This window comes from Manis pentadactyla, chromosome 5 (genome assembly GCF_030020395.1).
Source record: "Manis pentadactyla isolate mManPen7 chromosome 5, mManPen7.hap1, whole genome shotgun sequence".
Classification (NCBI taxonomy): Eukaryota; Metazoa; Chordata; class Mammalia; order Pholidota; family Manidae; genus Manis; species Manis pentadactyla.
Window position 1 is genome coordinate 172599063 of NC_080023.1, and position 27417 is coordinate 172626479.

At 44.4% G+C, this 27417-nt stretch overlaps 2 protein-coding genes across 3 annotated transcripts; one reads left to right on the forward strand and one right to left on the reverse strand.

The window, feature by feature from the left end:
- The first annotated feature begins 147 nt into the window (after positions 1 to 147).
- FAM210B (family with sequence similarity 210 member B) lies at positions 148 to 8865 on the forward strand. The gene is made up of 3 exons (XM_036901918.2): positions 148 to 515; positions 6228 to 6403; positions 6585 to 8865. Exons 1-3 carry the CDS (start codon positions 330 to 332, stop codon positions 6799 to 6801), a joined length of 579 nt encoding a protein of 192 aa, XP_036757813.2. The 5' UTR covers positions 148 to 329; the 3' UTR covers positions 6802 to 8865.
- Positions 8866 to 10946: 2081 nt separating this feature from the next.
- Positions 10947 to 27399, reverse strand: AURKA (aurora kinase A). 2 transcript variants are annotated; one of them, XM_036901914.2, is made up of 9 exons: positions 27294 to 27399; positions 23591 to 23637; positions 21429 to 21708; positions 20133 to 20187; positions 18962 to 19153; positions 17953 to 18091; positions 14304 to 14452; positions 11742 to 11916; positions 10947 to 11614 (listed from the first exon to the last, which is right to left on the reverse strand). In XM_036901914.2, exons 2-9 carry the CDS (start codon positions 23630 to 23632, stop codon positions 11432 to 11434), a joined length of 1215 nt encoding a protein of 404 aa, XP_036757809.1. In that variant the 5' UTR covers positions 23633 to 23637; positions 27294 to 27399; the 3' UTR covers positions 10947 to 11431. The 2 variants fall into 2 exon arrangements, with proteins under 2 accessions (XP_036757809.1, XP_036757810.1); XM_036901915.2 differs by lacking the exon at positions 27294 to 27399 and adding an exon at positions 24099 to 24625.
- Positions 27400 to 27417: the final 18 nt, after the last annotated feature.

Below are 27417 nucleotides of genomic sequence, written 5' to 3' on the forward strand. Positions count from 1 at the left end.
CCCCTCCCTCTTGAGCCTGACTGGCCTCTGACTCTTTTGTAACCTGCATAACTTAGAAGAATTCCAAGGCAAGGTCGGAAAAGGCTCGCGTCCCTAGCCCCGCCCACTCCGCCCGGGGCCCGCCCACCCCGCGGCCGGCTCCGTGGGCGGGGCGAGAAGGGCGCACGCAACTGCGGCTCCAGCGGAGCGGGAGCGGAGCCGACGCGAGCTCGCAGCCCCGACCCCGCCCCGCGTGGCCGACTCGGGCTCGGGCTCCGCCCGCCCGCCCGCGCTCGCTCCCCTGCTCCCCTCCGGTCGGCTGCGCGGGCCGCAGCGCTTTGCCGCTCACCATGGCCGGGCTGTTGGCGCTGCTGGGCCCGGCGGGCAGGGTGGGCGCCCGGGTCCGGCCTTGCGCCACCCGGCTCCTGGCCGCCCCCGCCCCCGGCGCCCCGCCTCCCCTGTCCCTGCTGCTGCGCCGGCCCGGGCCAGACGCCCCGTTGCTGCGCGCGGCCCTCGGGGACAGCCGCGGCCACCAGGTAAGCCACCCCAGCCCCGCCCCGGCCTCCTGACGCCGAAGGAGAGCATTGCACGGGCAACTACCCAAGATCGAGCACCTCCAGGGTGCCCGAGGCCCCAATCCTTCTAAGTCAAGGACACGATCTTCAGCCGGAGGATCCGTTGACAGCCGGAGAAACTGAGGCTCGGGGAGATTTGGTGATCTACCCAAGGTCACAGTCGCCAGCGGGGCCCCAAGTTCCCAAAGCGTCGGCCGGTACGACGGTGTAACCTGGAGAATTGTAGGTGGGGCCGGGACTTGGGGTTAACGCCGTCCCCCGGCCTGCAGAGTTGTTCCCTTTTGAATTCACGCTCGAGCGGCCTCGGGGGGCCAAGGAGGAGGGCTCGGGGTGGTGCTATCTTTACCCCCTGCCAGCACTTGCTGCTGCTCCCTTTTATCTAATCAAACGCGCAGGCCTCCTTGTCACACTTCAGGCAGGACTCTCGCCAGACACACAGTGTCCTTTCATTCTAATTCATTTCGATTGCCTCCTAAGTATGGTTAGTGAATATGGTTTCTATTCGGAATAGTAATACAGACTTCCCATTCTTAAAAAACCTATTCGTTTTGCTTTTTTGAAGAGGGGCTCCTTAAAGAAAAGCAGTCATAAGGAGTGGAGACTGGAGGTACAGGACCAGCAGGTGGAGACACACAGACCCCTGCTTTCTGCAGGCTGGTGCCTCAGGCTTTGCGCTCGGCAGTTCCCTTGCCTGGGGAGGATCCCGGCCCCTCACTCCCCAGCAATGCGACCTCACTGAAGGCCTCTGAGCCTGTTTGCTGACCTTTCAGAGAGCTAAACATAGGACCTTCCACAAGAGTTTGGGGGACAATTCCATGAGCTAATAAAAGCCTGAGCACAGTGCCAACATAGCCAAAGCTCCCCGGTCGAATGTTCCATGGAGACATAATTCATGCATGTACCATGCCTCCCTCACAGATGGAGAAACTTCCTTCCCTGCCTACTGCTCCTCCATCTGAGGCCTTAGATCTTGTCTGTAAATCCTGAGCCCAATGCAAACAGCTGGCTGCCTCCTGGTGATACTCCATGGTCAGCCTAGCTGTCCCTTCTTCCAGGAAGTCTTCCATGACCCCCAGTGGTGCCTTGGCAGTGATGCCTCCCCTGGCCTCCATCAGCCAGATGTGTGTGAATCCTCTCTGCACTCATCATCTGGAATGGTCTCCTGCTTCCTTGTCTGTCTTGTCAGCCACATCAGCCTTGTGCCCTGTCCAGGTCATGGTAGGAGTGAAGGGGGTGAGGGTGCATGTGAGAGAGAGACTGGTGATGAGTGTGGTCTCAGACTCCCTGTATTCCTGTCTTTATTTACTAGTTCTGTGGATTTGAGCAAATTCCCTCACTTCTCTGTTTCTCAGTTTCCTCATCTGTAAAATGGGATGTCAATAATTCACATTTTACAGAGTGAGTGTAAAGCGAGGTAGGCATGTCCAGGTATCTGCTACATTCTAAATTACTGTTAGCTACTATTATTATCATCACAGTAAATGTATAGAATCACATGAGCTATGAGCTAAAATCCCATGAGCTATACTTGCTTCTCCTGCTTTCTGGTAGATGAGCAGGAGATCAGAATTTAAAGGAAGTTAGTACACCAGATACTCATCTCCCTGAGAAAAATACTTCCCCGGCAGGAGAGCAGACGGAGGGAGGTCTCCCCTGCCAGCTGCTCCTGGCTACCCGCAGGTACTTCATTGTTGATCACTGGGAGGAAGGAGTGCAGTGCCCAGCCAGGGTCTCCAAATATTCCAGGCATTCAATAAAGTGCCTGAGAGACACCCCCACCTCTGCTTCAGCAGAGAGTCTCTGCTCCAACTGAGAAGGAGGTAAAGCCAAAGGAGAAACTGGCCTTTTCACTTACTGTGACTCAATGTCATGTCATAGGCAGAGCAGCCCAGCCTATACCCACTCACCACTTACAGGAGGGAAATCTTAGGCAAATGACTTGCTCTCTCTCAGCCCCAGTGCCCTCTTCTCCACCAGTCCTTGCTCACATGCTGCCTTTGCAGGAGCCCTCTCGCTAATGACCTTTAAAGCTGTAGCATCCCTCCTAGACTTACCTGTTGGACCACCCTGGGTTTCTCCATAGTGCTTGCAGCAGCCCTGAGAGTTTCTTCTTTGTTTACCGTTCCTCCTCTCCTCCTAGACCATAGGCTTCTTGAGGGTAGGTTTGTCTGTTTTGTGCATTACTCCGCCCCATACACACTTAGAGCAGTGCCTTGCACAGAGCGGGATAAGTGATGACACAGCATAGTTGTTAGGAGCAAAAACCTTGGAACCAGACTCAGTAGGTTTGGATCCCAGCTGACAGATGATCCCCGGGTGATCCTCGGAAAGTTACTCAACCTCGCCGGGCTTCTAGCATCCTCTTCTGTTAAGTGGGGATGACAACAGTGCCTTTCTCACAAAGTTGTTGTGAGGATTTTATGAATGAATATTTTCAAAGTACTCAGAACAGTGCCTGGTACAAAGTAAATACAATGTAGTGCTTAGTATTAACATTATTTATTGAGTGCATGAAAATAGGTGTCACTCCAGACAGTGTAACTTGTGAACAAGATCTGTGGCTCATCCCTCAAACTTTCCTGCTCCTCCTAATACAGCCTTTTGTACTTTCATAAATACTGGGGGCAGGGAAGGGGGCATCATAAACACACGTGTATGAAAGCAGATACAGGGGATGCACAGGTTACAGGCATTCAGCGCAGAACCTGACATGTCACAGGTGCATCTGATGATATTTATCAAAGAAATGAATGACAAGGTTCCATTCCTTGCAAGTCACCCCCTCGTGATATCCTGTATTTCTAGCTGCTTTAGTCTCCCCCAGGATTAGGAGGGACATGCCTGGCTCACAAAATTCCTTTGATCAAGATAAAAGGAAGAAAACTGTCCAAGTAAAATTCTCATTCTAGAAAGTTAAAAACTAACCATGGTGCTGGCAGACACCACGTGGTCCATTGTGTCTGAATGTTTTGTCCCTCCCATTGTCATGCTGTAGATGCTGGTTAATTCTGTAGCTGGAAGTCTGGCTGCCTCTTTATTTTTCTTTTACAGCCAAAAGGCTTTTTTGCCAGAAGAGAGGTTGTAAAGAAAAGGGCCCTCAACAGACACAGCTATGCTCAGTCCTGCTGAATGGAGATGAGGCATGATTAAGTTTGGTTGGGCCCAGTGTCAAGAGTGGGAAATGAAAGGGGTTTCCGCCATCATCGGCCTCAGAGTATTGTTTGGACTTGAACTGCAGACTGCAAACTGTTCGGCCCATCAGCACCCGCCATCTGGCAGCGCTCCCTCAGAGCTAAATGGGGTGGGACCTTGTTTATCAAAAAGAAGCTGAACTCCCGGCAGCGGTTCTGGCTGGTGGGTGGCAGAGGCCAAAGGCTGTGAGGAAAGGGAAGGTCACGTGTGCTGACCGGCCTGAAGGAGACTGAATACAGCTGGCCTTCCCTCTAGAGCCTTGAGGTTCTGGAGAAGTGTCTTTAGGAATATTCAGCTCAAAGTGAACATGACGGGAATCTGCTGACAACTGTGCAGGCCATGTGGCCCTGCAGTGACCGAGCAGAGATCAGCCCGGACACTGCCATCCAGTTCGGTGTTTCCCCCCGAAACCTCAGTCTCTCTTCTGTCAAAGTGGAAGCAATAGAGGGGCCCACATCACAGGGTTGGGGGCTGGCTTTTATGAAATGATGCCTTTAAAGTGCAAAGCCCAGCACCTGGCTCAGGAGAAGGGCCTTTCCTGAGGACATCAGTGGTTTCCCCAAAACCTTTCAAAAATGTTATGCTTTCCTGCCTCTCAGAACTCAGACTCTGGGGTCTCTGGGCTCTCAGCCCTGACACTGGATCTGAGCAGGCCCTTCCCTTGTTTAAGTCTGTTCTCATAAGCCTGAAATAACACGCAGAATTCAGAACTAAACCCAGCGATGGAATACTGTTCATCCCCACCCCGTGGCCTTAACCCTTAATTCCCAGGGACATGAGCAGCCTCTAATGAAACTGAAGTTAATTCCAGGACTGAAGCTTCCAGGCTGGTGTCCCCAGTCAGCTGCACAGCAGGTGCATCTGAGGACAGCCCTCCTGCAGAAGGTGCCGGGGGCAGGAAGAGCAGGGACTTAACCTGGCACCCCTGGGTGATCACCTGGGCAACTGATAACTAATCCCAGTGCCCACACCTCACCCCAGAGGCCTCTATAAAACCAGAGGCTGGGTGGCTGGACATAGGTACAAACTGACCAGCAGCGCCTGGGCCACCTGGAACTCCGGAGAAAAGCAGCATCTGGAGACTCCCCCAAGATGTGCTCAGTCCGAGCTGGTTGGGGCCAGGCTGCGCGGTCCCCGGGTCATGTGCAGCATGACTCTAGGCCCCTGTATTGTTTCATTTTTATTATGGGGGACCCTGCCCCTACCTCCTGGGGATCCTGGGCTGGCCTGCGCTCTTCCCTCTTGCCTTTGAAGTATGGCTTGGCTGTAGCACGCTCTAAAAATACAAGGAAGAAGCCATCCGGCAGAGTCAATAACTGGAACTGGCTGACCCAGATACAACCTGCCGAGAAGAGCTCTGAGGTCTAGATTCAAGAAATCTTTTGATTAAAAAAAGAGCACTCAGGTTGAGAAGTTTCCATTTCTAGGGTTTTTTTTTTAATCCAGTGTTGTTCAGTTTTTTTGTTTCTCCCAAACATTCCAGGCCCTGTAGGTGCTCAATAAATGTTAACAGACGCCACATACAATGAATTGCTTCCGTACAAATCCCAGCCAGTGTATTCATGGCTCGGGAATTGGCCGGCCCTTCATCTGTTCAGATCTCACGTGAAATTTTGATTCTGGAAGTAAATATACCACTGCCTCTGCTCATTTTATTTTGCATCTCCTTGTCCCTGTTTTAGTCAGGCACTCAGGTTGTGGACTCAGACGCCCTGGGTTCTAGAAAGTCTTGGTGACTATGATTCACCTCCTAAAGCCCATGTTGCTTCTCTGTAAAGTGGGGAGAACAAGAGAACCTAGAGGGTGGTTGTGAGGATGGCAGCAGACAGCAGATGGAGAGAAGCATCCGAGCACCGCCTGGCTCAGAGATAGTGTTCAGTAAAGTGTCGCCGTCCCCGGGATAGGAGCCCTAGGATTTCAGTTACTGTTGCTGCTCTAACAGCTTACCACAATCCCAGCAGCCCAAAACCTCACACATTTAATATCTTATAGTTCTGGAGGTCAGAAGTCCAAAATGGGTCTCACTGAGCTCAAGTCAAGGTGTCAGCAGGGCTGGTAACTCCTGCAGGGTCTGGGGGAGAATCCACTTCCTCTTTTCCAGCCTCCTGCATTCCTTGGCCTGTGGCCCCTTCCTCTGACTTCAGCAGTGGAGCATCTTCAATTCTCTGATTCTGCTTCTGACTCAGACCCTCCTGCCTCCTTCTCTTCACTTATAAGGACCCTTGTGATTGCATTGGTCCCACTCAGAAAACCCAGGGTGATCTGCCAATTGCAAGAACTTTAACTTAATCACAGCTGCAAAATCTTTTCAACCATGTAGAATACCTTTTGCCAAGGTAGCATATTCACAGGTGCTGAGTAAGAAGGGTGATGATCTCATTGGGTAGGACTAGAACCCTGCATGAGTATGGAAGCTGGCGATGGCCACGAGCACCCTTGCTTCTGCCCTCGAGTGTCTCCCCTTCTTTGGTTTGTACACAGGACCCCAGCAAAACCTGTGCAGCCACGGGCAGCAGTGTCAGCAGCGCAGACGAGAGAAAGCAAAGCAAGTCACAGCAGCTGAAAAAGGTTTTTCAAGAATATGGTGCCGTTGGTGTGTCACTGCACATTGGAATCTCACTCATCTCCTTGGGCATATTCTACATGGTTGTTTCAAGGTAAGACTTTTGACTAACAAATAATTGTTTTTGATTGTCACGTAAGTTCTTTGTAAGAACTCTTTCCCTAAGACTTTTTATTCATTTAGCTGCTTTCATCACATTTTTAAAAATATTGTCATTTTATATTCCCTAATTTCATCCCTTGCTGCAATAATTTTTTTTGTTTCTTTCCCTCCAGTGGCGTGGACATGTCCGCAGTCCTGCTTAAACTCGGATTTAAAGAGTCACTGGTACAGTCAAAAATGGCAGCGGGCACAAGTACGTTCGTGGTGGCCTACGCCATCCACAAGCTGTTTGCGCCGGTGAGGATCAGCATCACCTTAGTGTCCGTGCCCTTGATTGTCAGATATTTTCGGAAAGTGGGATTTTTTAAACCTCCAGCTGCAAAGCCTTAATGAACTCTCCAATCGTGGGCTGGAAACCCTATTTCTTTTAAACTACACATTTTAGACTGGTATTAGGGTTGTAGAGGGGGAGGGGGCTTGGGGCATGGGAGTGGGAGCAAGGGGCTAATAATAGCTCTGTTCTCTTGGATAATTTTCACCTTTGCCAACCAAATTCAGGTTTTTGAGTAATTGTAATATTTTGCTTCATGAATTTTGTTAATGCTATTCATCATAGAGCTTGTATACATAATCTAAAATGTCAGCAATACAGCACAAAGGTGTTGTCATCTCAGATAAAACTGTTAGCCCACGAAATGTTCCTTCTGGAAGATCATTGGTGAGGGTCTGTCTGCAGAAGCCCCAGGGGTTAGCCTTTGCTCAGGTTCTTACAGGGCAACAATTCATTAAGCCAGTTTTAGAATTCCCCTTCCTCCAATATTTGTCAGGCTGCCTGTGGTTTAATATGCAATATTCTGCAAAAACAGCTGCCAGTGCTCTAATTAATGAAGCAGAATTTAAGACTTAACAATATGTAATCTGGATCTAAATTAGCATCAATGCTTTGACATTTGTTAACACTTGTCTTGGGGAAAGAAAACTATTTTTGATGTGTTTCATTGATTCCCAAAACACCTTCCAATCTGGACATGATGGGACCTACCTCAGGTGGTTTTTCTTAAATTTCATTAAAGTAGGTCAGGGTCATTTGTCTCTTTTGGTAAAATTTGGGAACTTTGTCCAATAGTAAAGGCATCACCTGGCTGCTGATGCCCATTATCCAGGGGGATTGATGCTGCACATGGGGAAAGCTAAGACGAGGCTACCTAACCCTCTGCATCTCAACCTTAAGACATTCCAGAACTACTGTCACAACGTTTACATTGTTTGCTACTTGTATTTTTTGTTAAAAGTACGCAAAAAAGATTTAGTATCACTCCCTAAGGAAAATTAGTAGCCCTCGTAAAAATGGGACGCAACTGTGAAATACTATAAGCCTCAGAAGGCAGGCAGGTGTAATTAACATTCTACTAAGCCAGTTTTACTTGATCAAGGATGCCTGCAGCCCTTTCATCGCTGTTAGAGGCATTAGTTAAGAATAGAAATTCAAGTACACAGACCCAAGTGGAGACCTTGTCCTTGAAGAGGTCAGGAGCTGCAGTTCAGAGTAATTCCTTCCCATGATTCAGCGTCTTGCAGTGCTGCCCTTGGGCGGTACAAGTGCCCAGCACTCGCCCCACACTCTGGGAACCCAACTGAACCATTCCTGCCCTGCCCGGGGCAGTCAAGGGAGTTGGGTCTATCTTTCTGGGTCTTGGTTTTGGGGATTTTTAAATTTCATTTGTGACAATCAGAAAACCAAAGCAACTACAAACTGACTATCCTGGTTTTACCGAGACTCGGCTGTCGACAGTTCTCTGGTTAGCCCAGAGTAACCCACATCAATCAGTTCAGTTACAAGAATCTTTGTGGGATAAATTCTCCACTTGCAGTATCTTTAAAATGGACCCTTATTTTTTTTTCCCCATTTAAATCAATTAGCCCATTGCCAAAAGGTTTTGCCAATACACAGTTGCCTTTCTGGGATCTAATTCCAAGGACATCTATGCAGCCAAGCAACATGATCTATACCAGTGTGACGTAATGCCTCCTGTGGTCTGGTCCTTTATGAAATACTTAGCTTCAGGCTCCTAACCACCTTCTATGCCAGTCTCCCTACCACTCAGATTCCTCGTAATGCCTATGCAAAAAAAGCTGACAGTGGTTCCTACAAGCTTAAGGGCTTACATCTTAAAACTTTGATTCTAGATTTGGGATGATGGGAGTGGATGGAAAGGGCGAGCAATAAACCTAATTATCATACCAAATAGCCACAGCGTTCTCTTCTAAGCCCCGACTGCACTCCACTCCATGACCATGGTCAAAACAGAAAAGAATAACGAGAGGATGAGGCAGCCAGCAGATCAGGGAGCTAGAGTACTATGTGAATTCACCAGCAAGATGTACAAATTGCTTGTATTTACAGTTTTTCTAGAACTAGGGGAATAAAACTAATGATCTATTTTGAAAACGTAAGCCATTGTTCACCTCATTTTTTTATCTGACAGAGCAGCTTAAATACTGTGAAACACAATAAATATCTTTGTTAAGTCTATGAAGAACTTTTGATTTCTCTTCCATTAAGCCATAACTGCTGATTATGAAGCGACACTGTGTGACCAGTTTATTAATGTTGTGCTATTATAATGAGCTATTTTCTTTGCTTCTGTGGGATTCTGTTTGGGGAAATGACAATTTAGCTGTTACCACTGGTGAAGTTAGTCCCATCATATTAACTATAACTTGAGTAGATGGCACATGAAATATCACTACCTTGGGTATGTAAAAGTTCAGCTCAACTGTGGGAAGCAAAGCTCCTTTGTCCCAAGGGGCCTAACTGGACAATTTCACTCAGTTGTGTTTTGAAGTTTCCATGACTACTTCATCAACTTTGACACAGAAGCTTTTCTGCTGGCCACCTTCTTATCTTTAGACATTTCTGATATCTAGTTGCTTGCACTGAAAGTCGGCCATGAAAGCCTATTTCTCTACTCACTCTCCTAAGTTCAACACTTCCATTTTTCCCTTCATCATTGTTAAGTTCACGTCTGGCTGATGAGCAGATGTGGGCAGCTCCTTTGCATGAGGAGCCCATAGAACAAGAGACCAAGCAAGGGCTAGACCAGCTGCTCTCATGGCACCTGCTCATTTCTAGGCCAATAGAGCACAGGTGGTGAAAGGATTACTCATATACTCCAGATAGATTTGTATACACACGTTTAAAGCTTATACACATACTATAACTCCAATGTAAAAAACTTTTAAAGCCCCCCAGGTGTCCCATGGGAGCCAGGTAACAACAGGAACAAAGGAAGCCTCTACGTGCCGTATCAAAGGCAGCAGGCTCCCACATTCATAAGCCACAAGGAACACAGGTTCCACCCAGATCCCTGATATGGCTGGGAATGAGGGATTCCTGGTGAGCAAACGTTCCCCAGCAGAGACTCAAGACGAAGGCCACACTTGGAAAGTCAGTTTGCAAAGAACTAGTTCACCCACGTGGACCTCTTTGCCATCTTGTGGAGAACATGGTCGGAGCCCACAGGTGGGCAGGTGTGGATGTGAGTGACTGACCCCTTCACCCCATTTCCCATCCTGACCACCTACAGCTCTAGTGGACTCCTAAAGTTCCCCACTCAGCTCAGCCAGGAGCACCCACTTTGGTGAACTAGTGCCGATTGGTCAGGTGATGGCCCAGATGAGAACCCACCAAGGAGCCCAGCTGAGCTAGGTTATTGTCACACACTGCACAACGCCCCTTGCTGGGCACAGGGACTAACGTTTAGGGGACAGGACACACAGGACAGGCTGTGGGATGAAGGGCGCTGGCTGCCCCCACACCCAAACTCTGGTACGCCCTCCACCACCCAGCCAACAGGGTGCTGCCCATGTCCATGCCATGGTCCCTCCTGTTCCCCTCAGGCTACAGAGACCTATTGCCACACCTGCCTCCCACCTTTAAATCCTCCTTGTCCTTCAAGGCCAGCTCAGATGCCACTTCCTCTGGATGCCCCTCCCACCTCCTAATTATCCCCTACAATTTGCCTGCTGACTTCTGGCTTCCCCCATGGTCAGTGGTCACCGTAAGCTGTATCCCCAATCACTGTAGGGTGGGTGAGGGAAGAGCTGGGTGTGCTCACAGGCCAGGCCAGTGCCAGAACCTCAGCCCTGGCAGCCCCACATAGGAACCCACCCTCCCAGCTAATCCCAGGCTCAGCCCAGCATTTCTCAAAGCGTAGAAGGTGAACTCCTGGGAAATGCATTATAATTCGCAGGTCATACATATGAAGCTTTAATCATTTTATGTATGTCTTAATGTGTTTTATAAAAATTGTATGAATAAAACATCAAAACCAGGAGAAAAAAAAAGCCCTTAACATTCAAAAACAGCTGAGATGTTCTCATCTGTGTCCCAAGCAAGTTCCAAGATGGGAGTGGAGCTTATGTCCCTATTTTACAAAGCCTCCGGCAGGAGATAGGCAGTTGAGGATTAGATAACCATGCTTAGCAAGTATTGGACACAGAGCAGTCCCAGAGCGATGCCATGGAAGTAAATATACAAGTCTATACAGAATCTTTATTTTAACATTTAAAAGAATCACATGTTCATTCTGACAGCTTTGCCAAGTGCGGCCACCCAATAAGTTACACATACACTCAGGTACTTGGAAGGTTATTGCACAGCTCATAAAGGATCGAGTCTGGGCAAAGTGACGACTTTGCCCACAATCGGACCACGAGTTCATCTTTCACAAGGTGATCTTACTGGAAACAGGCTGTGGGGTGGCTGAGTTGAACCTAGCCTCTGGATTATAAAACAAGTGAAGTCAGCACGGTTCTTGTGGCTATTTTCACTTCAGTGTCATGTTTACTGACGTGGAACTTCTGGAGAGGGAGGTGAGGTAGTGCCTGCTCAGGAAAAATGCATTTTCTGTCGCACTCTCGCCTACAGGCAGGCACGCAGCACTAAGGCAAATGGCAGCAGCCTGTTCCTGACAGATAACAGCAGCCATGGCTCCAGGACTCCTCCCCCGGCAAGATTCTAAGATTGTTTGCTAGTTGATTCTTTGTTTTGGCTACTTGAGGTTTTTGATGAATTTGCCATAATCCAGGGGTGTTCAAGTACTTCTTTGAGAGTAGGCCTTTGGCTGGGATTATGCTTCAACAGTCTTGAAATGAGATCCCTGGCTCCCTCTGGTACAAAGTCAGGGAATGTGAATTCAACCTGGAGTACAATAAGTGACAGAGTCACAAAACTTAGAATATAAATATTCAAGTGGGAGCCTACAGAAAAAGGCTGATAAGGAAAGAATTCTACGAGAAGTGATGGCTCCTTTCTAGTTATGTCTTACCCGCGATATTCTCTTGTAGGTCTCTTGGTATGTGCTTGTCTCAAAAGGAGGCTTCCCAACTAAAAATTCATAGCAAAGGACCCCAAGGCTCCAGAGGTCTACCTTCTCATCGTGCATCCGGCCCTCGATCATCTCGGGGGGCAAGTAGTCCAGGGTACCACACAAGGTAGTCCGCCTGAAAACGGAGGCAGGTTCAGGAGGGTGTGCTTCAGGTTTTATCACAACCGCTACTCGGAACCACTGACAATTACGCTAACATTGAGTGCTCCTCCGAGGCCAGATCCTCTGTTAGGAAGCAGGTACAATTATAAACCCCCCGTTTTAGGCAGGACACAGATTAAGAGAAATGGGCAACATCACAGAGCCAGCAACCTAGTTGAACCCCAAGTTTGCCCAACTCAGAACCTCCTTAAGCAATCTAGGAAATTTAAAGCATCACTACTATGTAAAAGCAGCCATCCAAAGTTCTCTGTACATACAATTTGGATTCTATTTTTGTTTTATATTACAGATATGCTAAGAAGCTTAACAGTCAGGTAACATTAATGACAAGTAACTAGAAACTGTCCCACTGAGAAAGCACTAGGTTTGGGGTTATAGGTTCATGCTGCCTTCTCATATATCATTGGTACAAAAGAAATGCTGAAATTTGGGGAGTAGCCTATGAAGTATTCTTGCCAAAAATATTCTTCAGGCCTTTAGGCCCAACTCCCAGTTTTCAGCAAATAGAGGGGATGAAAGACCAAGTAACACCACAATCAGAAAAATGGATTTTAAATTGTGAGGCAACTAGTCTAAATTTAGACCAAAGACACAAATGCAACACATGGACCTTGACTGGATTCTGATTTAAAAGAACAGCTAGGAAGTTTTGTGGACAACTGGGGAAATCTGAACATGGCCTAAGCATTAGACATTAACAAGGCTGTTAGTTCTCTTAGTGATAATGGCTGTGATCGTAAGGACAAAGTCCTTGCTCTTAGGAGACGCACACTGCCGCACTCCAAGGACAGCATGAGGTCTGCAACTTTTGAAGGTTCACCAAGAAAACAGACACAGCCAATCTGGCAAGAGGTTAACACCTGCTGAATGTAGGCACTGGAGGGATAGGTGAGTGATCAGCTACCAGTTCAATTCTCCATGCTGGGGTGAGATTTTATAACAAAGGTTGGAAATAAGCTGGGCGTGGCGAACCCTGAACCAGGAGCAAACACCACGTAGGTTTTCCCTGCTGTTCCTCTTCGACGTCGGAGCTGGCGCTGTGCTAATTGTGCTGGTGCCCGGTGAGCACAGATGGTCACTCAACCGCATGGTGAGCTATGACCTGGGATGAAGGAGGTACCTCCCCAGGCGTCCAGCCCTCTTCGCCACTGAGATGAAAGAAATGCACCCGGTCCGGTTCTCAGAGAATGGCACCCAGTAACCAGGGAGCTCCTATGGCTGTGAAGGTTTAGGAGGTGGGGCCAAGTGATGTACATTTGCATAGCTCACCCTTTTCTGAAACGGACATTTCTCTTTCCAATCACAAGGACAACTGGACAGTGAACGGCCAGTTTAGTACTAAAATACCACAAAGCCTACGATTCTTCACTGTGGTTTGCCCCGCCAGGTGCCAACCACTCCCACCAGTGACAGACAACCAGCTTTTTAAGAGCGACTGCATTCAGTGCATCACAGGAAATAGAAGTGGTCTGCAACAAAAACAGAGCTTCCTCCTTCCGTGTCATCTATTTTAAGCTATACAATTTTTCTTGACTGGCTTAATTTTTCAAAGCAATAAGCCTATCACCTTTTAAGACCTAACCCAAAGTTGACAAACTCTTATCAGTAGATGTGTACTTTTAAACCCCTACCTCACACAAGGCTTCAAAAGCATACTTGAGCCCAAATTAAAACAGTAAAGAATATTTTAGTTCTTTGCAAAGTTCACATAGAAATTAAACTGTTTCATTGCATTGATCTCTCTCTTTTAGCTTTGAGAGAGAACAAGAAAGTACTATTCTGTTGACAAAAGCAGGCCAAAGGAGATCTTTAACCACTATCCAGACTAATTTGGGAGGTTCCCCAAAGAACTGTGCTCTCAGCTCTAGACCTCCACACATGCTGCCCTCTGGAACCTGTCTTGGCCCAGCAAACAGCAAACAGTGCCCAGCAATCCCCACCCTCACCCCACCCTGCCCTGCCCCCCCCACACACACACACACTCTTCTCCCACAACCATTACATCAGGCATTGCTCTCCCCTACACATCTTGTATTTCATCTGTCATCTGTTTGTCATATCTGTTACTTATTTGTCCCCTAAGGACATTAGCCTCTAAGGACATTAAGTATCTTTAGCCCCAGGACTGGGACACAATATATAGCCAGAAGGGTTGCAAAATAAAATGTTCTTGAAGACACTTACATTTCAGGCCTAAATGACTCCAAAGCACCAAAGCATGTGTGTCAGTTGCCTGCCCCAATTCAGCACATCCCTGCTTAAAGTATTTTGTTCTTTCCTTCATGATTAGCCCCTGGGCTTTTGCTGAACCAAACAAGTTCCACCTCTAAGGTGACATACCTGGAGGATGGGGCATGTACCGACCACCCAAAATCTGCAATCTTAAGCTCTCCAGATGATCCAAGGAGCAGGTTCTCTGGCTTTATGTCTCTATGAATAACTCTCTTTGAATGACAATAAGACAGGGCATCTGCCAATTCTGTGATATACTATTTAAAAAAAAGGCATTGAAATTCTATGTTAGATTTTGTGTTTACACATTTTAGACATCTCTTATGAAAGGAAGCCCACTTCGATTTTAACATGTTTTACAGGTTTTAAAATAATCTAGGAACAATGGAATAAAAAAGATTTGTTTATTTGAAGCTAAGAATTTACTCTAAGAACATCAGAGGGAAAATAATCCTGAGCAACAAACAGAAACTAAAAGCTGGCATACAGGCAGGTTAATAAATAGCATGTTAAATTTGGGGTTATACTAACTCATTAATCAGCTTAAAAGCACAAAAGCAACTCAGTCCTTTTGTTAGTTTTGTTTCCATCTCAACTAAAGAAAGATCTAGTAAGCAAGTCCAGAATTTGCCTTAAATATAGAAAAGAACTGTTTTCTAAATTTAAGACACATTATATATCTTTAGCTCTGGCTAAAGTTTGAGAAGGGTTGTTTCTACAGTAATTGCTAGATGGGACTGAACACTATTTTATACTAAAAGGTTTACTAAACAAATGGGTAGAAAGCAAATGCTATTGTCAGAAATGACAATTTTCATTTTTCCAGCCAAAAGCCAGAGACCAAAATTTAGGCTATAATAAAATGAAAATGAAGCAAAGAAAGCTCCTCTACCTACACCAAATGTGAGCTGATGATGAAGAACCTGCATTAGAATTCCAGAAGGCAATGGACTTTTCCTGCTTGAATCTAGATAAGAAGCTCTTAGCTAAATCAGCTCTCTAGCACTCACCTCTTCTACACCTCCAACATCAGATGCGGATACCTGCAACGTCCCTAACATTTCTCCACAGTTAGCTTTAGTCAACCAAAAAATGAAAATGAGTGTGTGTGTGTGTGTGTGTGTGTGTGTGTGTGTGTTTTCAAATTACTAAGAAATCTAGAAAGAACCAATCTTTTATTTTAAATGACTATGCTTACACTGGGTTAAAGAAACTCCATCTGGATTGAAGAAAATTGAGTTGTATAAATATTAATTGCCAATTAGAAACTAATTTGGTTAGCTAAAATTTTAAAAGAAATAAAATAGATTTCTACTTATCCAAAGGGCAAACATTTAAGTTTAAAATAGCATGTTCTCATTACAGGGACAAGACCAGAGGGCCACATGACAAAAATGCTGTGATTTCAGATGGTAAAAGTAAAACCACCTGAACTTAATTCCATTTAAATCAATGCCGAAAGAAAATTAGTGTGCAAACTAAGTACTACCCAGAGATCTCCACCAAGAACAAATCAGTGTAACCACCACTCAACAGGCCGATCATCTGCCAATTCAACAAAAAACAGACAAATTAAGATTCTTCAACTTCTTTGAACAAATTAATTTCATTCACGTAATAAAGCACAATCCATTGAAAAAACAAAATCTGATATGTTAGACTTAAGATTGAAAACTTCTGCCCTAGATAAGAGAATGAAAAGACAAGCCACAGACTGGAACATTTGTAAAACACGTGTGATAAAGGACTTGTAACCAAAATACATAAGAACTCTTAAAACTCAGTAAGATGACCAAAAAGACAAAAAGTCGGTAAAAGATCTGCTTACACACATCAAAAATGATAAATAGATGGCTAAGCACATGAAAAGATGCTCAACATTACATGTCATTAGAGAATTGTAAATTAAAACAATGAGATACCATTATACACCTATTCGAATGATTAGAAATCCAAAAGAATTGACACCACCAATCGCTGGTGATGAGGAGCAACAGGGACTCTCATGCAGTGGGGAGAATCTGAAGGGGTACATCTACTTTGGAAGACAGTTTTAACTGTTTCCTACAAAGGTAAGGCAATCTTACCATACAAACAGCAATCACACCCCTAGGCATCTACCCAAAAGATTTTCAAAACTTATGTCCCATGAAAACCTGCGTGCAAATGTTTATAGCAACTTCATTTGTAATGAATGGTCAAAAACTGGAAACAACCAAGATGCCCTTCAGTAGATAAAGGGTAAGCTGAGGTACACCTCCATGCAATGGAATATTATTAAACGATAAAATGAGCTATAAAGCCCTGAAAAGATACAGATGAATCTTCAGTGCATATGGTTGTTTCCCACAGGCATAACTGTTTAACAATTCTGATACTACTATACCCACCCACCGGAACTGATTAATTAAATGGATGGTAGAATCCAGGTGTCTCAGTGTTGGAGTGGGAGGTTACAGATAAGGAAAGACGGTTCGATGACCCATGTGGTAAGGGGCTCCAGTTTTGCTTAATATAGATACAGATGAATAAATGCAGGAATATTTATAGATATGTGTATATACACAGATTACTATAGCCTTATTTCCTTGCTCTGTCAGCTGAAAGCCTAGAAGTAATGACATTTCAACAGCAATGAGCAAACCTAGCACCCAGATACTGGTTTCTAATAACATTTTCCAATCAAAGAAACCAGGGCTCTTTGGAGGAAAGGCTGATTCTAAGACTGGGATCAGAAATGTACACGATAAGGCTGGAGTATCCTGTAGTACCAGAAAGCAATTAAGTGCTTAAAAAAAAAAAAAAACCCATCCACCCACAATGCTGGGTGGGGGGTGGTGTCAGAGGGCACAGGGACCAGGAGAAAGAGCTCCCAGTGGGCAAAGCTGGACTACTTTGAGCAAGAAAATATAGTACTGGATTATAACTCAAAGTATGAAATATCCATGAGTCCATATTATTAAATGATTGATTAAATAAATAAGGGAGAAGAGATCATCTCTGGTGCAGATGTCTAAATAATTTATGTAGACATTCTGCCCTACAGGACGTGGGACACATCTCCTCCTGAAGTGTGGGCTGTGCATAGTGACTTCCTTTGAAAAAGCACCGTATGGAAAGACAGAAAGAGTCACTTCACCGTGGAGAAACCTGACAGACACTCCTCAGCTAGGTGATGAAGTCCCACACCCACCAGGACATGTCAGGTTAACAGTATGTGCCCTTGATATGTGATGAAAATCGTTTACCTCTGACCTTCCTCTCAGACACCCACAACCCTGGACTAATCATGAGAAAAACTAAGGACATCTGAATAAAGTATGGGCTTTGGTTATTAAGTATCAATATTGGTTTATTACTTAGTACAAATGCATCACACTAAGGTAAGATAGTAAAAGGAAAAATTAGATGTGCATTAATAATAGCAGAAAATAGGTCTATACTACCTTCATAATTATTCTGTAAATCTAAAACTATTATAAATTATTAAAAAGAAAAAAAAGATGGCAACATTTATATACATTTCCACCAAAAATCAGCTGTGAAAACAAACCAGCCACAATATCCCACCTGGTACCTAATTTATCTGTACATATGCTACAACTAAGCTACTTTGATTTTCCCATTTCAAATATTTGACACTATTAAGCCATCTTTCCATAAGACAAAGCCCACTCTATTATAATGAAAGGTACACTGCTGTATAGGTCAGGTTTAGAGGAAACGTAATTAGTCTGAACAATAAATGAAAACTTACGGTAGCAGTTCTCTGCTCATCAAATTTTGACAGTTTCTGAAGTTCCCTATAGACGGCGCCAAGAGGTGCATATTCTAGAATTAGGTAAACTCTGGTGGCATCATGGAAATAACCATACAGTCTGAGAATATTTGGATGCCTGCAACAAAGGACAGACACTCTAATGCATGATTTTGGAGCTGATACAATAAAATATACTAATATAAAAAAAAAAAAACAACCCTCATATGAAACCAGTAGTGAAAATTGGTTCTGGTCACGGACTTCCACTCCCACCCCACTTGAGAATCTGAAACTGCTTACCTACTCTAAGAAAAATACACACATCCATCTCATCCGTCTATCAGTTTACATGCATTTCAAGGTATCAGTGAACCTCATCAGGTTTACTTAAGACTATTCAATTTCCTCTTTTACACCATCTTATAGGGGGGAAATTTCAGCTAAACATTAATTCTCTGAGAAGTTAAGAGACATGGCATTCCCACAGTAGTTTGATAGCCAAACACTATTAGACAAACAACTTTTAGCCCACGCTCAACGATGGCAAGAAGTGTGCACCGCTGAGAACTCTGGGCAGCTGATTGCACAGCCCATCTAAGACATCAGCCCCTCAACTCCAGCCAGTTGTTGCTGAGCAGGGATACCAGCCTGATGTGCACAGGTTTTGAGGTATTAAAAAATTAATAAAAGGAAAAAACCCATTGCCAAAGTCGAACTGCAGGCTGCCCGTTTATGACTTCTGCTTAGAACTGAGTATAAGAGGTATCAATCCCCTAAATTACCCACACAAAAAAAATTTGCTCATATAATAAATTACCCCACTAATATAAACCTTCAAAATCATTTTTCAAGACCAGAGCACTTAAGTCTAGATAAATCTTTGAAAAGTGACAAATTTAGTCACTCTTTGCAATACTGTGAAGCAGGCCTTGTAGAAAGTTTATAATTGTTTAACTCTTAATACTGTCAATATACCATTTTTTTGACGATCAATCTGAAAACTTACCTAAGGTGGGATTGTATTTCTACTTCTCTTCTCAGCTGATGTTCAACTCCTGCTTTCTCCAACTGAACTTTAAATAATACTTTAAGAGCCAAGATAAACTTGCTTTGTTTTTCTCTCGCCAAATAAACATTACCAAACTTTCCTTTACCCAGCGGGCGGCCAATTTCAAAGTCTTCCAAAGCCCATTGCCTTCTAGGAAAGAATTTGAACATTTTAAAATGAAGAAAGCAAATATTTCCTAATAGTTTATTAATTAGTAGACATACCCTATAATTTTATAATCAAAGTTGTATTCAGTATACCCACCACAAGAACCGTGCCAATATCCACAATAAATGAACTGCCACAGACATTAACCCCCGTCCCCCACCTGCCACTGGCTGCACAGTGACAAGAAGCAACTGAGCTTTCAGAGCTGAAGCACACTCAGTGGAAGTGTCCCCAGGCAGTACTATGCTCTGGAATACAGACCTTCAAGCACCACCACTGAGGACAAGCGCCAGGACTAGTTAAGTCATTGGAGAGGATGAACACTTCAGAAGCATCTGCAGGCCTCTTGCAAACTAACTACAGCCTCCTCCTCCATCCTGGAGTTGCTACCACTCTCTGGGGTGGAAAACCACTCTAGTAAAGCAAGCAGGGCAGCAGGGGTGAGAACACTTGTATTTAGATTCTCAGCAAGCCTCCACTGGGCAGCGAAGGCAGAACCCTCTGTGGGTTCATTCCTGGCTCCTCCTGTTAATTCCAGTCTAGACAGGTCAGAGATTGAGAAAAGCTTTTAGAAGATGTCTGAACATGACTGCATTTTGTTTTTAACAAACTTGCACTTCTTTGTAAGTGTAAGAAAAAAGTATAGAACCACACATAAACCACATGCAATGGTTACTTCTGAGGGTAGAGAGGAACTTTTACTTCATACATACTGTAAAAGATTCATACAAGCTTTTTCTAAATTTGAAAAATACTAAGAAAAACTTAAGTACTTAGTCGACAACTGCCACTAAAATTTCTCTTTTTTTTAAAGATTAGAAATTTGGAAACATTTATATTTTCTAAATGAAAATATGAAGACCTGTTTATTTTTTAAAGAGTTCCCATAATTAAATTTGCCATTAAATAGGGTATTCTAATAGATAATAGCACAAAACTTTGTAAATAAGATAAAGCTTACTTTTTGGATTCTTCATTTTTCTGTTTTGACACCAGTTCCTTTTCAGAATTATTTCCTGTATAGAATAAGGTGAAAACCTGTTTTCAGAATAACTATGAAGAATAAGTTAAAAACCTATGAAAAGAGATAAATCAAAGAATGGTCACCAAATATTAATGGTATTTCCAGAATGATCGATCTGGGCTCTTTTTAGTTTTTCTTTATAGATAAAGACTAACACACCCTAACCTGACTTCTACTACCAGGTGAAGTCTCTATAAATTTCTACAGTGAAGATGACCACATATATATACATAGTCAGGCCCTCTGATAACTTAAAAGACTTAAGGACTATGCAGATTCTCCCTAAAGCCTCAGTCTCCAAATAAAGAGCTTCTACAGCAAAAATACCAATCTTCCCACCCCTGACAAGTTCCCCCCTCATCACCCTTTCCCCAGCAGGTGGAGCAGCCAACTGTCCATAGTTTACATACAATTATGAACAATGCAACAGACATAAAGTCAGCCACCCTTCTTCTCCTTTATTTATAATAACTACTTTATTAGTTAGCAAAGGAAAATATAAAAACATAAGCCCATTTAGCAAAATGTATACAAGAGGGTGCTAATGTCACTATTTCATTTGCCAGAGCCAATGTGAGACATTTCCATTCATCTATGTCCAGCACTTCAAACTCCAACAGCAGCATAGTATGCTCTGCTCAGGTATTCAAATGCAAACCTGAACTGGTTTTTCCCCTTATGGTTCACTAGCTCGACATACATAACCTCCATCCCTGTGTCTAGTTCACTGCCCACTTCTATCCAGTCCACGTCCTAAGTAAGGACTCGACTTGGTCCGTACCTCTCCACCCTGGCTATGTCTTCCAACAAGTTAATGCTTCTGTCTCAGCTGCCTCCTGTGGAAACTAAGTTAATAATAACCCTACTGCCTTCATAGAGTGGTTATGAGAACTGGATGAGAACACGGATGAAGAAAGCCTCAGAGCCTGCTGTTAGCCAGGAGTGGCCACCGTGACCCGACCCCAGCCAGCCTCAGGCCATCCGCATCCCAACTTCCCTCCATGCTCCACAACCTTGGAATTTCTCAGTTCCCCAATCCTACCATGTATTCTTAGCACAGGCCTGGCCCACAAGAGACACTGTTACTTCAATCTGATTATCCAATTTCTCATCCTCAATAGAAATGATATAAAAGCTAGGGTTCCAAACAATAAACACAAGTCTACAGACTTGCTTTATTTTGGCATCTAGAATGAATGACTATTCGATTTGAGTCTCAAAAAGCTGATTTACCAGGGGCTGATGGCTGGGGCTGCTCACTCTTCTGGGTATTATTCAGAGGCCTAGAGACAGGACGAGGGACACCGGTTGCCTGCAACTGCTTCTGCTTCAGATTCTGAACCGGTTTGTGGCTGGAGATAAGCTTTTGTGCTTGTGAAGGAACTCGCTGGGAGGAATTCAAAGGACACAAGACCCGCTGGGCCTGGCCACTATTTGCAGATAACGGCTTCTGAGAAGCAAATTGAGGAGTCGCCGGAACCCGTTTTGGACCATCACCTAGTAGAACTGTAGTCTAGGTTGGGAGGGAAAAATAAAAGAGACTTCATGGTCTTCATGAACAAGAGCTGAATTTGAGAACTTCACAAAGTCTGTTTTCTAATAGGACAAATAATGAATGCTGTTAACAGATGGAAGGGGAAAGCGATTTTAGTCGGCCCTTCTGGAGGTATAGTCAGTATCTGGCTGAGAGAAATACCTGAATGAGTTCTCCTAGTCGCTCCCTAACACCCCAACCCCTAAGAGCCATCTGTCATAAACAAACAGTCATTACCTAAACTTCCATCTACAGAGGGAGACATTAAACACTACCTAAGAATCTCAATAACTTGGGAATTATTATGTAGCTACAAGTTATAATACAGTAACTTGATACCAAATGCCCAATTCTACTGTAACTCCTTTGGCAATATATGTTTAGAAAAAAAAGACTGAAATACATCAAAATGCTCAACAGTGGTTATCTTTGAGTGAAGAAGTTTTAGAAGACAATCTGAATTTTTATATTTGCCAGATTTTCCACACATAGCTTAATTACTATGATTATTCACTGCTTTTTCATTTTCTAAGTACTTATAAAATGGATCTGAGCCAGAAGAACTTTTGCAATTAGGAAACAAACACAGGGTCTTCAAGAAGTTATTACCAAGATATATGATGTACATGTCTGTAAATAGGGTATCGCAAACTTAAAAAATGATCCACTTCATTCTAAAACTGAGAGCTCATCAAACTGAAATTGGGAGGTGGGGAGGTGGGGAAGCAGTGAGACTTCTCCTAGCTTCATCAGAGGCAATTTCTTCATAAATAAGGAAACTGCTGGAAAGGGAAGATTCAGAGTCTGTCATCAACTCACTGGTATTATTGCATTACAAGAGAGGGCTTCCAGTTTCAAAGTAAAAAGTCAGTTACTTCTGAAATTCGCAGCATTCACAACACAGTAGGCATTTAGGCAATGACGAACATTTTAAACAAATAGCAATTTAAAAAATAATCTTTACCTCAGGAGCTGAAAATCAAATACAGTGACTCAAGTTAGCCTTTTTCTAATTGGTCATTTTACATTTTCAGCCAGTTAAAAAAAAAGTATCCATTTATTTGAAGGTAAAGACTTCTAAAAACATACCCACCCCCGACCAAAACAAAGAAAATCAAGGCATATTTATATTCTTTTGATTTCCTAGAAGGAAAAACTATGCGGATTCCTCATATTAAAGATTCGTTATATGAAAGACTCTTTCATCCAGTTGCTCACAACTGTTTGTTAAATACTAACAGCCAGGGGTCTCGCCTTGGTGAAGCCTTCCCAGATTCCAACATATCCCAGTTTGAACTGAGCACCCCTCCTCGGAATTACTCAGGCCCTGTATGTATTATAAGGATGGTACTGGCTCACACACCTCCCCAAAGGACTCTAATTCTTCAAAGTCAAAGTCCATATGCTTTTCACCACTGTAACCCCTGCATGTGACACAGAACCTGGCTCAAAGTGGGTTCCCAGGACATGTTCACTAACATGCAGCTTGACATTCCTGAGCTTTCCATTCCCTGAATGGTGACCAGAACAAACTTTGGAAAGCAATTAATTTCTGGCAAGCAAGAAAATACAGGCAAGTTTTGGACCCATACTGTGTACATTATTGTCCCACATACAGTGAAAGAATACAGATACTTAAGCAGCTAACTACAAGACAAAGCAGAACCAAATAAAAGTTACAGTGAGAGAATCAACAAAATATTATTGAATGCTAAGAAAAGTGACTAATTCATACCTAGGAATGTAGTAGAGGGATCTAAGTTATAATCCAAAGTGAAGGTGGACAGAATTACAGATATGTAAGACCAATCTCCATTTGGGTTTTATGAATGTAATAGAGATTACAGATTATTCAATTTACCTTAACAGGCCCTGAAATGCAGTTGTCTTTAGATCTGTCCATGATGCCTAAAAAGAAAGAAGAACTTTAATATTACAAATCTACCTGCTTCAAAGTGTTATGCTAGATCACAGTTACTGCTCCTGATGAAAAGCTTCAACACACAGAATTTTACACTTTTTTTTTGTCCAAATGGGACATAATGTTCAGGTGTGGGGCCTTCCCACTACCCTGCATCCCCTTCCTGATACTCAAACTTCACTGTAGAACTCCCTCCATCATCTCTAATGGATCACTTCCATCAGTCACACTTGCTTCAACACCTGCTGCCTTTAGAACAAAAAGGTCCTCTTCACTCCATAACTGACTCAAGCTATGACCACATCTCTCGCCTCCTTTTCAACAACAAAGCTCCAGAACAGTCACCCACACTGCCCACCTCTACTTCTCACCCTCCCTGGAACCCACTCCCATCGGGTTTTGTCCTTACCACTGCTGCCAAATCCAAAGGTCAATTCTCCACCCTCACCTTACATGCGTTCCGGGCAGCATTTGACAGGACCCAGCCTTCTTTTCCACTCTTTCCTTCACTTAGCTTGCAGATGTGTTTCCTTCCTCACCAGCAACCTCCTTTGCTGGATCAGCCTCATTTTTACCAACCTCAGTGTCTGGGGTGACCTGGGAGTGAGTCACTGAACACCCCCTTCTCCACCCACACCATTCTAGGGCCATTATCCAACACTGGGACTCTAAACATCTTTATTAAGATAACTCACATAATCATCTTCTGCCATAACCTCTTCTCTGTCAGACTCAGATAGCTAACTACCTGCTCAGGATACCCCAAGAAAGGCCTGAGAAGTCTGGCAGACCCAACACATCCAAACACAATCTCTTCTCTCCTCCACACTTTTCTCCTCTGCTCATGGAAACACCCTGAGTTCAAGCCCAGAAACACTGTCTTTTTCTAGCTACACTTACTCCCTAGGTAAGCTCATCCAGTCTCCTAGGTTTTCACTATCATTTGAAAGCTGAGGACCCCCAAATTTCCATCTCCAGCCCAGACCACTCCCCTGATCCCCTATAACCTACACATCACCACCTGATAATCTAGGTGGCATCTCAATTTTAAGGACCCAGACTGAAATCCTGCTCTCTCCCCACGGGGCCATCATCTCAGACCTGTTCTCATAGAAGCCCCCATCTCAGCTGATGGCTAATCCATCCTCAGTTGCTCAAAATCAAAAGTCCTGGTATAATCTTTTACATGGTTCTCCCTCAAACCCCGTATCTCATCTGTCAGCCTATCTTGTCAGCTCTACCTTCAGAATCACTGCTTGCCACCCTCAATACCACCACCTGGTCAAACCACAATTTTCTCTCCCCTCAGTTATTTGCAATAGGCTCCCAATGGTCGTGTAGCCTATTACAGTCCCTTCTCAACACTGCACCTAGTGATGCCATTAACAAGTCAGATACATCCGTCCTTGGTTCAGAAGCACCTCATGGATCCACAATTCAAATTCAAAATCCTACTCACGTAGATGGCCTACAGAGTCTCAGAACATGGACTTTGACCACGTTCTGACTTCATCTACCCCTCTCTCTCTATTACACACCAGCCTTACAGAGCTCCTTTCTTTCCTCAAGAAGTCCCCTGCCACGGGGCCTTTGCACTTCCTGTTCCCTCTACCTATTAGGCTCTTCCCCCAACAAAAGTGTGGCCTGCTCCTTTGTTCCATTCAGGTATCTGCTCTGATGTCAGTTTCAGACCATCTCTCCTTATTTTTCTTCATAGCCACTAACTAAACATCTTACACAGCATTATTTGTTCTTGTTTACTGTCTATCTACCCAGACTGAGATGCCCGCTACCTGCTCAGCATCTCCAAAAAAAGTAAGCTCCATGAGAGCAAGGGCTTAGTCCCACTTTGTTCACTACTGCCTCCCCAGAACATGCCTAGCAAATAGTATGTACACCAATGTTTTCAGAATGAATTAACCTATTTACACAGCAAATCAATAATGAAAATAATGTATTAATACTTAATAAACTCATACTGTTTGTCAGGCACGCCAACTATCCATTAAGTGGAATATAAACTCCAAGAAAGCAGACACCTTTCTGTATTCTTCTTACCCAGGTGCTCTTTGAATTCTAGATTCCAATCAGAAACCTCTCTTCCCCCCCTGCTTTCACATCCATTTTACAAACAAGCAAATATTAACTCCACCCTGAAGATGGGAACACAGTTAAAGAGCCTGCAGTCTTTATGTCAAGCAGTGTGTTAGTAGAAATAGACAAAAAGGAAAAGGAAATATACACTTGTGTTATGAAAAAGTTGGTTTCATGGGTGCCCTAATGTTTTCTTCATTTTCCCTAACAATTACAAGTAGCAGGCTGATGAGATCACATAGGCCTAGAGATGTTTATTCAGCCATCTTCATAGAAGCTATAGACATTTGTTCCAATTTAATATGCCTTCCTTCTCAGAGAGATGAAATAGTAATAGTAAGCAAAATGGAGTAAGATTCTGATGCAGAAATTCTGGAGAGATTGCCAGGAACACTGCTCAGGTAGTTCTTTCTGGTCCACAGCCAGGATCAGGAGTTACAGGACCAGATGCCTTCACAAAATCCCTGCAGCTCAAAGCAGACAGCCTGCTATTCTAAACAGGAAAACTGTTAGATAAGTAGCACTGCGAGCTTCGACTTTTCCTTCCTTCGTCAAATCTGCTAATGTCTGCCTGAAGGAGAGTGGAAAGAAAATGAGTATGTTGCCGAGAAGTATTTAAGTCAAAGAACAAGAAAAATTAAGAGGGACATTAAAAGTCAAGGGCAGTAGCTACATGTACATCAGGAGGGCGCTTGTTAGAAATAGAGACTTTCAGACCCAACCCCAAACCTAACAAATCAGATCCTGCATTTTAACGTCCCCAGATGACTAGTATTTGCTGCTCTAGATCACTAGTCTCAGAAACACATGAAAATCCCTTGGAGAGCTTGAAAAACATACAAACACTGCAGTCCTATGCCCAAGTGCTTCTGATTCGTTATATTTTTAACAAGAATGGTTCTACCTTTTTAACAAGAAGCCTCAAGTAATCCTAGTAAAGGTAACCCAAGGTCCACGGTTTGAGAAGCACTGGCCCAGGAAGACCTCGAAGTTATTTATTCACCCACTCATTCAGCCAGCCGGGACGAGGGCCCTTTCCTGGCAGTTCTATCCAAAGCAGCCCCCCATAAACCACCTTAACCGCTCTATTTCCTAACAGTCTTCACTCTCGGGAGCCACTAGTTCGTCGGGTCTCCCCACCCCACTAAAAGTGAACTCCAAGACAGCAAAAACCCTCTGTCTGCATTTTCTTCTTACCCAGGTGCTCACGGAATACGGGAATTATATCAGAATTCGCGGTATTTAGTAAACATCAGGCGGCAATTCATAGGGCGCCCGGGTACCGGGGAGCAGACGGGAGGGCGCCGAGGAGGCGCTGAAGGGACGGAGGGAAAAGGACAGGGACAGAAGGGAAGACAAGGGACGGAGGAGACAGAGGAAACCGAGGGGCCGAGGGAGGTCCCCTTGCCCCGACTGGATCCCTCCCGGGCCCCGGGCCCCCGCCGCCCGCTTCCCTCCGCCCCGGTCCAGCTGCCGCTCAAGGGCCCCCGGGGCCGGCCGACCTTGCCTTGCGCGCCAACCTCACAGAGCTACCCCAGGGTCTACACACCTGCCCGCTCTGGCCGCAGACCCAGGTCACCAACTCCTCCCGAAAACCCAGCCGTTATAATTCAAAGCCTTCATTTTAAATAGGAGTTAAAACCTCTAATTTGGAAGCTGATTGGTCTGGGCTG

Excerpts from the sequence above, each read along its gene's own strand:
- FAM210B (XM_036901918.2), top strand. The coding sequence starts at position 330 with ATGGCCGGGCTGTTGGCGCTGCTGGGCCCGGCGGGCAGGGTGGGCGCC. Across the intron at positions 516-6,227 it reads GGGACAGCCGCGGCCACCAG|GACCCCAGCAAAACCTGTGC; the intron begins GTAAGCCACCCC and ends GTTTGTACACAG. Across the intron at positions 6,404-6,584 it reads TTCTACATGGTTGTTTCAAG|TGGCGTGGACATGTCCGCAG; the intron begins GTAAGACTTTTG and ends CTTTCCCTCCAG.
- AURKA (XM_036901914.2), bottom strand. The coding sequence starts at position 23,632 with ATGGACAGATCTAAAGACAACTGCATTTCAGGGCCTGTTAAG. Across the intron at positions 20,188-21,428 it reads GCCCCAGCCATCAGCCCCTG|GAAATAATTCTGAAAAGGAA; the intron begins GTAAATCAGCTT and ends TATTCTATACAG. Across the intron at positions 11,917-14,303 it reads GTACATGCCCCATCCTCCAG|GCGGACTACCTTGTGTGGTA; the intron begins GTATGTCACCTT and ends CTCCGTTTTCAG.